Raw genomic sequence first — 12,693 nt, 5'->3', positions numbered from 1 at the left:
GAGGTAGAACTCTGGGGAGCCTAAGTGACTGGGAAGATTTGGGAGAAGTCAGCATTGGTTTTTGGGCCCAAGACAGTTGGCCCGTGGAGTCCCACATCGTACAGAAGGGCGCAAGACAGGAGGTCTTCACCTAGGCGTGTACCTTAGAAGCCCTGAGTTATGAACAGTGACTGGATTCTGCCCAGAACTAGCAGGCTTGGGAAGTGCACAGGACCCAAAGGTTGAGTGCAATAATGACCATCCCCCTTGAAGGATTCAGCCAGGACCGTAACACAGGTTACATATAGCCTTGGTCTATTGAATGTGGGGCTAAAGTGAACTGTGCTTGCCCTTTAACTATCAATAGGGGCCTACCAAATTCACAGTCCATTTTGGTCAATTACATGGTCATAAAATTTTAAAAATCACAAATTTTATAATTTCATCTATTTAAATCTGAATTTTCATGGTGTTGTAGGTGTAGGGGTTCTGACTCAAAAATGACTTGTGGCGGCAGGGGGTCGCAAGGTTATTGCGGGGGGGGGGGGTTGCAGTACTGCTAGCCTTACTTCTGTGCTGCTGCTGGCGGCAGTGCTGCCTTCAGAACTGGGCAGCTGGAGAGTGGCAGCTGCTGGCCAGGAGCCCAGCTCTGAAGGCAGAGCCATCACCAGCAGCAGCACACAAGTAAAGATGGCCTGGTATGGTACTGCCACCCTCGCTTCTGCGCTGCTGCTTGCAGAGCTTGGCCGTCAGTCAACACTTGCCACTGTCCGGCCACCCAGCTCTGAAGGCAGTGCAGAAGGAAGGGTGGCAATATCGCAACCCCCCTGAAATAACCTTGTGACCCCCCCTGCAACTCCCTTTTGGGTCAGGACCCCCAGTTTGAGAAATGCTGGTCTCCCCCATGAAATCTGTACAGCATAGGGTAAAAGCACACAAAAGACCAGATTTCATGGTCCGTGACGCGTTTTTCAGGGCCGTGAATTTGGTAGGGCCCTATCAACTATTGCTCAAAACCAACTGAGACCACTGTCGCATACACATATGTAAATGTTGGAGTGTGGACCAGCAGTGTTATGAAGGAGAGTTTCCACTTCCAGTGGTATCACTTGCAATTGATCATCAGAAGTGAATTCATTTTTTATTGCTTTCACAAAAACAGTGCTTGTTTATTCCATTGGCATAAGACAAGGAGGATAGATTGGGAGAAAAAGAAACTAAGTAACATAATAGGCATATGACTAAGGTACTATTCTTGGGCCTCACTTTGTGGCTCTATAATATGGGTTGTGGCTAGTAATTGTGTGCCTTGTCCAGCAGACTGGTAACTATGTTCCATTATGATGTATTAAAGCTTTTAGGATAGCTTGGCAGCGTTTTAAAAGACTACAAAAATAATTGTCATGTTTACAGTTACTTACGTATGGTTTATCAACCTCAGAGACACACAACTGAGACAAGCACGGTCTCCCAAGTTACCTGAAAAAAGAAAAAAACAACAACAAATAAAACAAATAATAGATTGAAATTTAGGAAGACAATTCACCCATAATGTTAATAATGAACTAAATTATTTTAAAAGGCCAATTGTTACTTCAGAAATGACTCTCGTCAGGTACAGAACGTTAGGCCAAAACTGTAGGTTGTTTAAAGGTTATACAACACTATTAATTTTTCTTCATTTTAACTTTTGGAAGTGTGTCTAGATCTGAAGAGTCCCTTCTCATGTGCAACTTCAGACCTGGAGCAATGTGCAACGCATGAGAACTAGCCAAATCTAGGCCAAGAGAAAGGAAAAAAGAAGATTCATGCTCCTTGTTGCCAGGGCATTAAAAACCACCCATATAAATATAATTGGGATATTTGCGAAGAGAACATCTGCAGCTTAAAGTACTTGGCACTGCCCCTTTAGAAAACCTTAACCAGGATTACCTGTTTAGGAAGAAAGAAAAGCATCCATTTGGATAAGAGCTGTAGACAAACAATTTTCCCCTACTGTAAAACCAGTAATAAGAATGATAGGATTACTTTTAAAATTTACAAAAAGGTTTCAGAGTAGCAGCCATGTTAGTCTGTATCCGCAAAAAGAAAAGGAGTACTTGTGGCACCTTAGTCTCTTAGTCTGTGTTCACCTATGCAAATTGGTGAGGACTTTTATCAAGCCTTCCCCAGGAAAGGGGGTGTAGGGCTTGGTGGGATTTTGGGGGGGAAAGACGTTTCCAAGTGGGCTCTCTCCTGGTTATATTTGTTAGACACTTGGTGGTGGCAGCAATAAAGTCCAGGGAAGGTAAAATAGTTCGTATCTTGGGGAAGTTTTAACCTAAGCTGGTAAAAATAAGCTTAGGGGGTTTTTCATGCAGGTCCCCTCATCTGTACCCTAGAGTTCAGAGCAGGGAAGGAACCTGGACATGAAACCTTATAAAATTTACACACCCTAAAAAAGGCTTCAGATACAGAAGAACTTACATACTATGTCTTTCTTTTTAAAATTCAACTGAAAAATGTCTATCATGAAAATAATAACTCCAAAAGTATAAGTCTGTGGTACTTAAAGCCTTGATCTTTACTGGAAGAATACTTAAGATTCTAAGAAGCACTTAAACTACTTACTTGCTGAATGAACAAGATGAACTAAGATTAAAGTGGATCGAAGATCAAACAAAACTGTTATAAATGGATTTCTGTCATGAAACAATGGGTTAACAACAGAGGTATGTTCCAGCTGAAAAAGCACATGAAACAATAATAAAATAAATCAGCAGGGAGGAAGAATTTAGTCAGAAAACTGTGACTGATAATTAAGAATCATTTAACAACAGCTTACAAGAAGCCATAACCCCACAACTGAGGAAGAAGGGTCTGCTGGTTTAAAGGGAAAGTGAAGGCAGCTGTAAAAAATTAATATATAACCAAATAAAAGAAAGGGAGGCTAAAATAGGGAAAGTAGTAGTTAAAAATTATTTAGACCAGTTAGATGTCTTCAAGTCACCAGGGTCTGATGAAATACTTCCTAGAATACTCAAGAAGATAACTGAGCCATTAGCGATTATCTTCAAAAAGTCATGGAAGACGGGAGAGATTCCAGAGGACTGCGAAAGGGCAAATATAGTGCCAATACATAAAAAGGGAAATAAGAGCAAACCAGGGAATTACAAACCAGTCAGCTTAACATCAGTACCTGGAGAAATAATGGAACAAATAATTAAGCAATCAATTTGCAAACACCTAGAAGATAAGGTGATAAGTAACAGCATCGATGTGTCAAGAACAAATTATGTCAAACCAACCTGATAACTTTCTTTGACAGGGTAACAAGCCGGGGGGGGGGAGGAAGGGGTAGATGTGGTATATCTTGACTTTAATAAGGCTTAGGCAATGTCTACACTTGCCATTTAAAGTGGAAAAAGGCCCTTTTTTGAGCAAAAACTGTGGGAGCGTCCACACTTGCCAATGACTTTTTACAGGGTATCCTGGGTCCCAGCTCAGCCTCCTCTCCCTAAACACTGACCAGCTCCAGTAGCTAAGTGTTAGAGGGCTTTCCCTCCACCTTCACACTTCCCTGGTTCTTGTCATGCAGACAGCAAGCAGCAAAAGACCAGAAGTCCAAACTGCAAACAACGCAATGTTTATTGGGGTTAGTTTCCAAGTAAGCATATTCCATAGCCCTTCGCATCAGTCAGGCTTACCTCTATGTGCCAATAGAGTCTGTTCCCCAGTGTTCTGTTCCCAGCTGTGATGCCACAGAGCGTTTGCGGCATCACAACTGGGAAGGGGGACACGGAGTAGAGCCTGCCTGTGTCCCCGTTCCCCTTTTAAATCAGCTGGTCCAGATAACTTTCATCTAAGTTTTAAAAGACCTGGCAGAGGAGCTTGCTGGACTGTTGATTTTGAATAAATCTTGGAGCACTTCAGAAGTTCCAGAAGACGGGAAGAAAGTTAATGATCTGCCAGATTTGAAAAAGGGTAAACAGGATGACCTGAGTAATTATAGGCCTGTCAGCCTGACATCAATCCATGCTGCTGATACAGGACTTGATTAATAAAAGAACTAAAGGAGGGTAATGTAATTAATGCAATTCAACACGGGTTTATAAAAAACAGATCATGTCAAACTAATTTTAGTTGATAAATGTAACAGTGTTGATGTAATATACTTTTAGGCGTCTGTAAGGTATTTGACTTGGCATCACACATTTTGATTAAAAAATTAGAATATAAAATTAATCTGGCACACATTAAATGGATTAAAAACTGGCTAACTAATAGGCCTCAAAATGTAACTGTGAACATGTAATCATCGAGTGGGTGTGTTTCCAGTGAAAACCTGCAGGGATCAGTTTGTGGCCACATGCTATTTAACACCTTTATCAATGACCTAGAATAGAAAATCATCACTGAAAGCTTGCAGATGACACAAAAAATGAGCGAATGGTAAATAAAGAGGACAGGTCATTGATTCAGAGTGATCTGGATCACTTGGTAAACTAGGCATAAGCAAACAAAATGCATTTTAATACAGCTAAATGGAAATGTATACATCTAGGAACAAAGAATGCAGATGAGGGACTCTACACTGGAAAGCAGTGACTCTGAAAAAGATTTGGGGGTCCTGGTGGATAATCAGCTGAACATGAGCTCCCAATGTGATGCTGTGGCCGACAGAGCTAACAAGATCCTTTCATGCATAAATAGGGGAATTACTGAGTAGGAGTAGGCAGGTTACTTTACCTTTGATGGGCACTGATGTAACTGATGTCAGAACACTGTGTCCAAGGCTGGTGCCCGCAACTCAAGAAAGAGGTTGATATATTGGAGGGTGTTCAGAGAATGATTAAGGATTAGCAAACCTGTTTTATAGCGATAAACTCAGGCAGCTCAAGCTTAACAAAGAGAAGGTAAAGGGGTGACCTGATTACAGTCTATAATCACCTATATGGGGGATAAATATTTACTAATGGGTTCTTCAATCAAGCAGAGCAAGGTATAACATGACCCAAAGGCTGGAAGCTGAAGCTGGACATATTCATTCTGGAAATAAGATGTAATTTGTTAACAGTGAGAGTAATTAACCATTGGAACAATTTGCCAAGGCTCATAGTAGATTCCCCATCACTAACAATTTTAAATCAAGACTGGATGTTTCTCTAAAAGATCTGCTCTAGGATTTATTTTGAGGAAGTTCTATGGACTGTGTTATATAGGAGGTCAGATTAGATGATCACAATGGCCCCTTCCTGGCCTTAATCTATGAGCGTATATGGCACCTACAGAATACCTGAAGAGTTTTTAAGTTATGCCAAACTGTGTTATTAAAGCAATTTTTACATCAAAACTCATCCAACATGAAATATTCTAATCAATTAGCATTGTGAGAAAATATTGCTATGCCATAGAAACTAGCGGTATGCCCATTTACCCTTTTGTAACTTAGTTTACAGATTAAACATATTTCCTATATTCTGAAGATTTAGAATGCTGTAGGAAGGACTGAATGGCACAAAGTAATGGTAATAAAATCCAACCTTTTGTCCATGTCAACAAGTTCAAATTCAGCCCAAATCTATCTTAGTTTTTATATCACATCCTTTACTTCAGTATCTGAGCAAAGACCAGTAACTATAAGAGACCACTATATCAGATGGCTGTTGCTGGCCAGTATGCCACATTAAAGAAAGCGTCCAATCACAAGTGGCAGCTTTACTGGCAACTTCAGCAAAGGTCATGAATTGAATTGGCAAAGCCATTTAACCTTCATTCATGGTGACTGATTCCTCCAGCTCAAGATTGAAGGTCATTGGTAAAGCATTGCAAGAAATCTTGCACTACTGTTGTATGTCCTGTGGCTAGAATACTGAAGCTTCCACAGCTATCAAGCTAGCCCCTCTCACAAATACTAAAACCAAATCTTTTTTGCAGTTAAAAGCAACTAACCCATGGGTGGGAAAACTACGGCTCGCAGGCTGCGTCCAACCTGTCAAGCCTTTTAGTCCAGCCCTCGAGCTACCACCGGGGAGCAGGGTCAGGTGCTTGCCCCGCTCCAGCACTCCAGCCGGGGAGCAGGGTCGGGGGATTGTCACATGGCTCCCGGAAACAGTGACATGTCCCCCCTCCAGCTCCTAGGCGTAGGGGCAGCCAGGGGGCTCTCCGCACACTGCCCCCGCCCCAAGCGCCATCCCTCACAGCTCCCATTGGCCAGGACCCGCGGCCAATGGGAGCTGCAGAAGCAGCGCCTGCGGATCGGACAGCATGCAGAGCCGCATGGCCGGTGTCGCGCCTCCACGTAGGAGCTGGAGGGTGACTTACCATTGCTGCTGGGATCTGTGGGTGTGGCACCTGCGGATGGGGCAGCGTGCAGAGCCACTTGGCCACGCTTCCGTGTAGGAGGGACATGCCGCTGCTTCCGGGAGCTGCTTGAAGTAAGTGCTGCCTGGAGCCTGCACCCCTGAACCCCCTACCCCCAACTCCTTGCCTCAGCCCAGAGCCCCCTCCCACCCTCTGAACCTCTCGGTCCCAGCCCGGAGCACCCTCCTGCACCCCAAAGTGCCCATCCCCAGCCCCACCCTGGAGCCCACATCCCCAGCTGGAGGTCTCTCACACACCCCTGCACCCCAGCCTGGAGCCCCCTCCCACACCTGAACTTCTCATTTCTGGCCCCACCCCAGAGCTCACATGCCCAACCAGAGCCCTCACCCCCTCCTGCACCCAACCTTCAATTTTGTGAGCATTCACAGCCCGCCATACAATTTTTATACCCAGATGTAGCCCTCGGACCAAAAAGTTTGCCCACCCCCCTGAACTAACCTGTCACAAGTTATTGACTGTTTCACAAACATTTGGATTCCTCATTTGGGAAACCTCAATCAGTTGCCAAATTCTTAGAACAAAATAAGCACATCAGATTTCATTGTACTCAATTTTAAGGCTGATTTGCTACTTGCAAGAAGTCAGTTAGGTTTTTATTTACTTTCAGGATATGTAGCTTAGACAAAGAACCCACTTTATTTGAAAAAAAGAACGCCTTGAAAACTAAAGCCAACGGCACTTTAACTCAAAGGCCAAATACAGCGGATGACAAGGCAGAGCAGGAACTAAGTAGTTTATACAAAGGAAAAAACTTCTGGGAGGTTCCAGCCACAAGAGCTAGCGATAAAGCAAAGCACTGATGACCTGCCAGCCCAGGAGCACCCCAAGGCTTCAGCGAAGAGAAATAAAGGGAGCCACGGGCCCAGGAGACGCGTGGAGGGAGGACGCCGCCCCGGGCCACTGACAGGAGCTCCCCGCCGCTAGAGATCAAGAGGCAGGATGAGATCACCAAGCGCGGGCGCCCAACAGCGTCACCCACGCGAAGTCAGGGCTGCTCAGATGACACCCGGTGATCTCTGGAAGCAGGGAAGGGAGGCAGCCTCGCCCCGCGCCCCCGCCCGCCCCGCAATCACTGTCCCCCGAACGGTCAGGCCCGTAGCCAGCTCCCCCAGCCGCAGGGCCCCGCCAGGCCCAGTGCTCCTCGCCCCAGGGCCTAGGCTGGGGACTCGGGAGCCGGCGGCTCGAGTCCCACAGACGCTGGCGAGCCGGGGCCCAGCGCTGCGGCGCCTGCCCAGCCCCGGCCCGAGCCTTACCCCACTTGGGCTCCCTGCGCAGCGGCCTGGGGAGGCAGCAGACCCGCCGGCTGCAGCTCTTCAGCAGCATGGACGCCATCTTCTCTCGCGCGCCGGTGGCTGAGGTGACGCTAAGGTTAACGTCAGGTTCCCGGCCTGGCCATGTCCCTGAATCCTGCGGCGCCTCAACGCGGAAACAGAAGCGCCGCCCGCGAGGTGACCGACTGCCGGCGATATTTGCCCCCTGCTGCTCCCATTGGACTACGGATCCCAGTGTCGCATTGCAAGCTGGGAACTCGAGAGCAGCTCGGAAATTAATAGCGCTGCAGGCTGGGAACTGTAGTTTTAGTTGTGCGTCTGTGGTGGGGAGGGGAGGGGATTCAGGCAGGTGATGGCATAACAGTAGCCTTAGAGTCAGTGGATACTGATGCCTGCCGTGGGAATGGGATCCTACCCTTTTGTAATCTAATCCATCTCAAGTGACCCCAGCTGATTAGTATTATTGCATTGTGTTAGAAGGAAATGTATTCTTTAGCACAAATGGGGCAAATCAAGCCATTTAGATCCCTCAATCTTGAAGGAAACCTGACAGAGCCCTTTTTAGGGGCTTGTGATGAGTTTGGTCACAGAGATCGCCTTAGGACTGTCACCTGATGTGCTGAAATGACCTCTGAGCCCCTTTTCCCTGCCAGCTTGGGACTCCAGAACCCTGCTTTGTTGAGGCAGATATGCTAGCTTGCTGCAAGACAGACTCAGGTTCTGGGCCATGCCTCCAAAGCTGCAGACTTTAAAAACAGTTCAGCAAGTTACCTGTCTCCGGCACCCAGACACCCAGCTCCCATTAGGATCCAAACCCCAACTAAATCCGTTTTACTCTGTATAAAGCTTATACAGGGTAAATTCGTAAATTGTTCACCCTCCATATCACTGACACAGAGATATGCACAGCTGTTTGCTCCCCCAGGTATTAATCACTTTGTTACCGGCACCCAGTGCCGAGAGGCAAAACAACAGTAGGGGTTCGTTAACTGGTGTGCATCACCCAATAATGACAACAGGGTGGAGAAGCAGAAAACTTTATTTGCAGCTGCAAACAGGGTACAGGGAGAATAGAATCTCAAATCCTGCACACAGCAGGAAGTTACACAGGCTTTTATACATCCTTTCTTCAGCATACTTATCCAATAGCAAGCTGCCCTAAGTATCCATATAGCCAGCCAATCCAGTTACCAGCTAGTTCCCTTGTTTTTTGTATCATTTGTTAAACTATACATAAAGCTGCTGTTATTCAGCATTGTTCTTCCATATCTGCCCTGTTTGGCCTTGTTTAGTTTCAGGCAGTCTGACTCTGACATATTGTTGCAGATCCTCAGCATAACTGCTGTGAGTGCCTCCAGGCAGGGGGGCCAAGGACACTTGGGCCTAGTATGCATAGCTGCTGCGAGTGCCTCCAGGCGGGGGGGAGGGGGCCCAAGGACACTTGGGCCTAGTGTGAGGGGGCTTCATCGACACTCGTGGTCTTCCATCCCCTCGAGTTACCTAGTGGCCATGCCCCAGTGTCCCCAACAATTTACTCACAAAAGTGATTTTATAAAGTATAAAAGGTAGGATTTAAGTGCTTTCAAGTAATAACAAAGAGAACAAAGTAAGTCACCAAGCAAAATAAAACAAAACACACAAGTCTAAGCCTAATACATTAAGAAACTGATTACAGGTATCAGAGTAGCAGCCGTGTTAGTTTGTATTCCCAAAAAGAAAAGGAGTACTTGTGGCACCTTAGAGACTAACCAATTTATTTGAGCATAAGCTTTCGTGAGCTAAGCTCACTTCATCGGATGCATCAGGTAATATCTCACCCTCAGAGATGTTCCAATAAGCTTCTTTCACAAGACTAGACTCCTTCCTAGTCTGGGCCCAATCCTTTCCCGTGGTACAGTCTTTGTTAGAGCCAGCAGACATCTCAGGTGGTAAGCAGGGGTTTTCTCGTGACTGGCAGCCTCTGTTGTCCTGCTCCACCCTCTTTTATAGCATCAGCACAAGGCGGAAATCTTTTGTCTGTGCTTCTCCCTATCCCCGCCTCATCAATGGAAAAGTACAAGGATTAAGATGGATTCCAGTATCATGTGATATGGTCACATGTCACTGTAAGACCCCTAGTCTCCATTCTTCCTGGGTTGGCCCACAGGTACATAAGAAGGTTTGCAGGTAAATAAACCATTTACAACCAATTGTCCGAGTCAGTGGGAGCCATCAAGATGCTAAACCACCATTAATGGCCCACACTTTGCATAAATACAATAGGAACTCAGAGTTATACTTCATATTTCTAGCTTCAGATACAAGAATGATACATGCATACAAATAGGAGGAATATCTTCAGTAGTTTATAACCTTTGTTATGATACCTTACAAGAGACCTTTTGCATAAAGCATATTCCAGTTACATCATATTCACACTCATAAGCATATTTCCATAAAACGTATGGAGTGCAACGTCACAGGGCTCTAATCACCCTTATGAGGATCAGATAGTTTAGACACAATTGAGAAGATGATTTTTATTTTTGTATATGAAAACCTGTTTTTAAAAAAATCAGCAGCAGCTTTTCCGTGAATGCAGCAGCTCTGTAAGTAGACAATGGGCCTGATCCTTCTATGACCGACGTCAACATCAAAACTCCCACAGAGTTCAGTCAGAGGAGGATGGACTCTACAGTCAGTATAGTACATTAAATTGAGTTTTAAGTGTAAACTAGGCCATAGATATTGAGTTCAAGCAGAGTGTTAATAAAATACTGCTGAAGAACAAACACTGTACATTCAACAAAAGAAATATTCTCTAATGGAAATCATATTTGATGGCATGCACACACACCGATATGTAGTATATCACTGACTGCTGGTTACAGGTACCTTTTAGAGAAAAAGATGTTGAGTATTGATGCTAGTCCTATCTACTATCAGCAGTAGCTGGTTGCTTCCAGTAACTAACTGCAACTGAGAGTTTTATCATTTTCCCCTAAGCAAGTGTAGTTACCTGCTATTACACTGCATATAATAGAGGGCATATTTCTCATAGTACTATACAGACAGATATTTAGAGAAAATGTACACAAATCATGTTATCAACAGTGTACTCTGTAGTAGTATTGTTAAAGTTTAACACCTGCGACCATATAATTATTAAAATATCAGTTTACTCCTGGCCTGCATTCCAATAATCTTTTACCACACAGTGAATAACTCTATAAAGACAGTATTAGCTGCCACACTTCATTTTGTATATCATGCAGACAGAAATAGGGAATAGCAGAAATCAAACTGTAAAATGTACAATTGAATCTGAGACTAGTTAAATATGAAACACTATTTATTTTAGGTTTGAATGACACTGAATACCTTATTTATTCTATATAGCATGGAAAAACAAAACTGTTGTATATTGTCAACAAGATGGCTGACATCCCCTTCCAGCAAGATGGCTGCCTCAGAACCAGACTCAGAAATGGTAATAAGATACGGTTTTTCAAAGCCTTGTATTTCACGGGTTATTCACAATGACAAATGCTTTTTCACCTATGAACATAGTTACTGCTGCTGTCCTGAACAAGAGAGGTGCTGTTTTTCCTTAAGTTTAATGGGAGACAAAATCTGCATTTTGCCCCAAAATGTGATCGATGATATTAGCACAGTCCCTGAATGTATATAGGAGGGGAAAATACTAATCTTTTTGAAGTCGCCTGTAACACTAGAGACTTTGCAAGTGTAGTAAATGAATGGTTAATATTTTTTAATTATTTTATATGTGTCTCTCTAAAATGAATCCTCATTCGTTTTCCCTGCAGCTTTATTTTTCCACTCCAAAGAATATGGAAGGAAGCAGTATTTGGATTCAGCCAGTTCTAAAACAAATTATTTTCAAATTTAACTGTTCCTAAGGTAAAGTACTGTTTTCCCCAGTTGAATTTATATTATTAATTATTTGGTTTTAGAGCTGGTTGAAAAATTCCAAATTACAAAATTTGTTGTGAGAATTTTTATTTATTTATTTATTTACCAGCTCTGTTTATTAGTGTGATGGATGATTTACAGACTTGTGAAAATATGGTCCCTGCTCTGCTGCAAACTAAATAGACAAAGATAGAGGGTTACAGAAAGGAACACACAAGCCAAGGGATCAGACTGAGGGGGAGATACACTTCTTGGTAGGTTCACCCCTAATGGAAAAGTCCTGTAGAATTTAATAGCTTAGAAAAGAAACCAATAGGGTTACATAGAAACATAATGAAGTACTGTAGAAAGTACTCTAAAAAGCTACAGTCTGTAATAATTTTCCATTACATTTATTGGATAGTTTAAAACAAAATATATAGAAAGTTTTAGTCTCTATTACATTCTATGGGACTTTCTGATTAATAAATTTTAAGGTCAGAAGGGTCCGTTATCATCTAGCCTGCATAAGAGAGGCCTATGCAGAGGCGATTAAGATTTATTGGGGCCTTGGGTACAAAGAATATTTGGATCCCTGGAACTGGGCGGGGCGGGGGGGAGAGGAGTCATGGCCATCCCACTTTTTAACATGAACGTAGTAGCCTCGGGCAGGTGCAGAGTGGTGGTGTCAGAGGCTGCACTTCTCGGTGGGGGAGCTGATAAGGTGATCGGCTCCCCTGCCATGAAATTCAGCTTCTACTGACAGCATCAACCTCTTCCAGGTGGGGGCCTGAGGAGGGACTTAGCCCACCGTCACCATGGTGTCATGACCCCTCCTCCTCTTCTTCCCCCTGAGGCCTCCACCCCTGGCCGAGCTGGAGCTGGGCCATGGTAAGAGCTGCCCTGGGGGCAGATGGTGGGCCAGGGCTCCCCACAGCAGCCCTGGGTGACTTTTACCACAGCCTGGCTCCAGCTTCTGGGGAGGAGGAGCAGGGGGAAGGGCTCCAATTCCGGCACTGGTAGCCCTCTCACTTCTACACAGTTTCCTGTGCTCCAGTGGGGTCCCCCAAATTGGCATAGGCCCCGTGTGTCCATGTGTTAATATGCAACTGGGCCTATGAATTTCAGCCGATAGCTTCTGCATCAAACCCATTACTTCTGATTGAATTATAGGATGTCTTTTAGAAAG

The 12,693-nt window shown here is 44.4% G+C and overlaps 1 protein-coding gene across 2 annotated transcripts in view; it reads right to left on the bottom strand.

Moving 5' to 3' along the window:
- The window catches only part of LETM1 (leucine zipper and EF-hand containing transmembrane protein 1), a 70,217-nt gene extending 62,346 nt beyond the window's left edge, over positions 1 to 7,871 (bottom strand). For both annotated transcript variants that reach the window (XM_074951827.1, XM_074951826.1), the window contains exons 1-2: positions 7,596 to 7,871; positions 1,401 to 1,458 (exon numbers count right to left, since the gene is read on the bottom strand). In XM_074951827.1, the coding sequence (XP_074807928.1) occupies positions 1,401 to 1,458; positions 7,596 to 7,674 (137 nt within the window). In that variant the 5' untranslated portion in view covers positions 7,675 to 7,871. The remainder of the gene's footprint in view (positions 1 to 1,400; positions 1,459 to 7,595) is intronic.
- Between the last annotated feature and the right edge of the window lie 4,822 nt (positions 7,872 to 12,693).

The sequence above is a fragment of the Natator depressus genome, chromosome 4, assembly GCF_965152275.1.
Source record: "Natator depressus isolate rNatDep1 chromosome 4, rNatDep2.hap1, whole genome shotgun sequence".
Classification (NCBI taxonomy): Eukaryota; Metazoa; Chordata; order Testudines; family Cheloniidae; genus Natator; species Natator depressus.
This window is presented reverse-complemented; position numbering and strand designations above follow the sequence as displayed.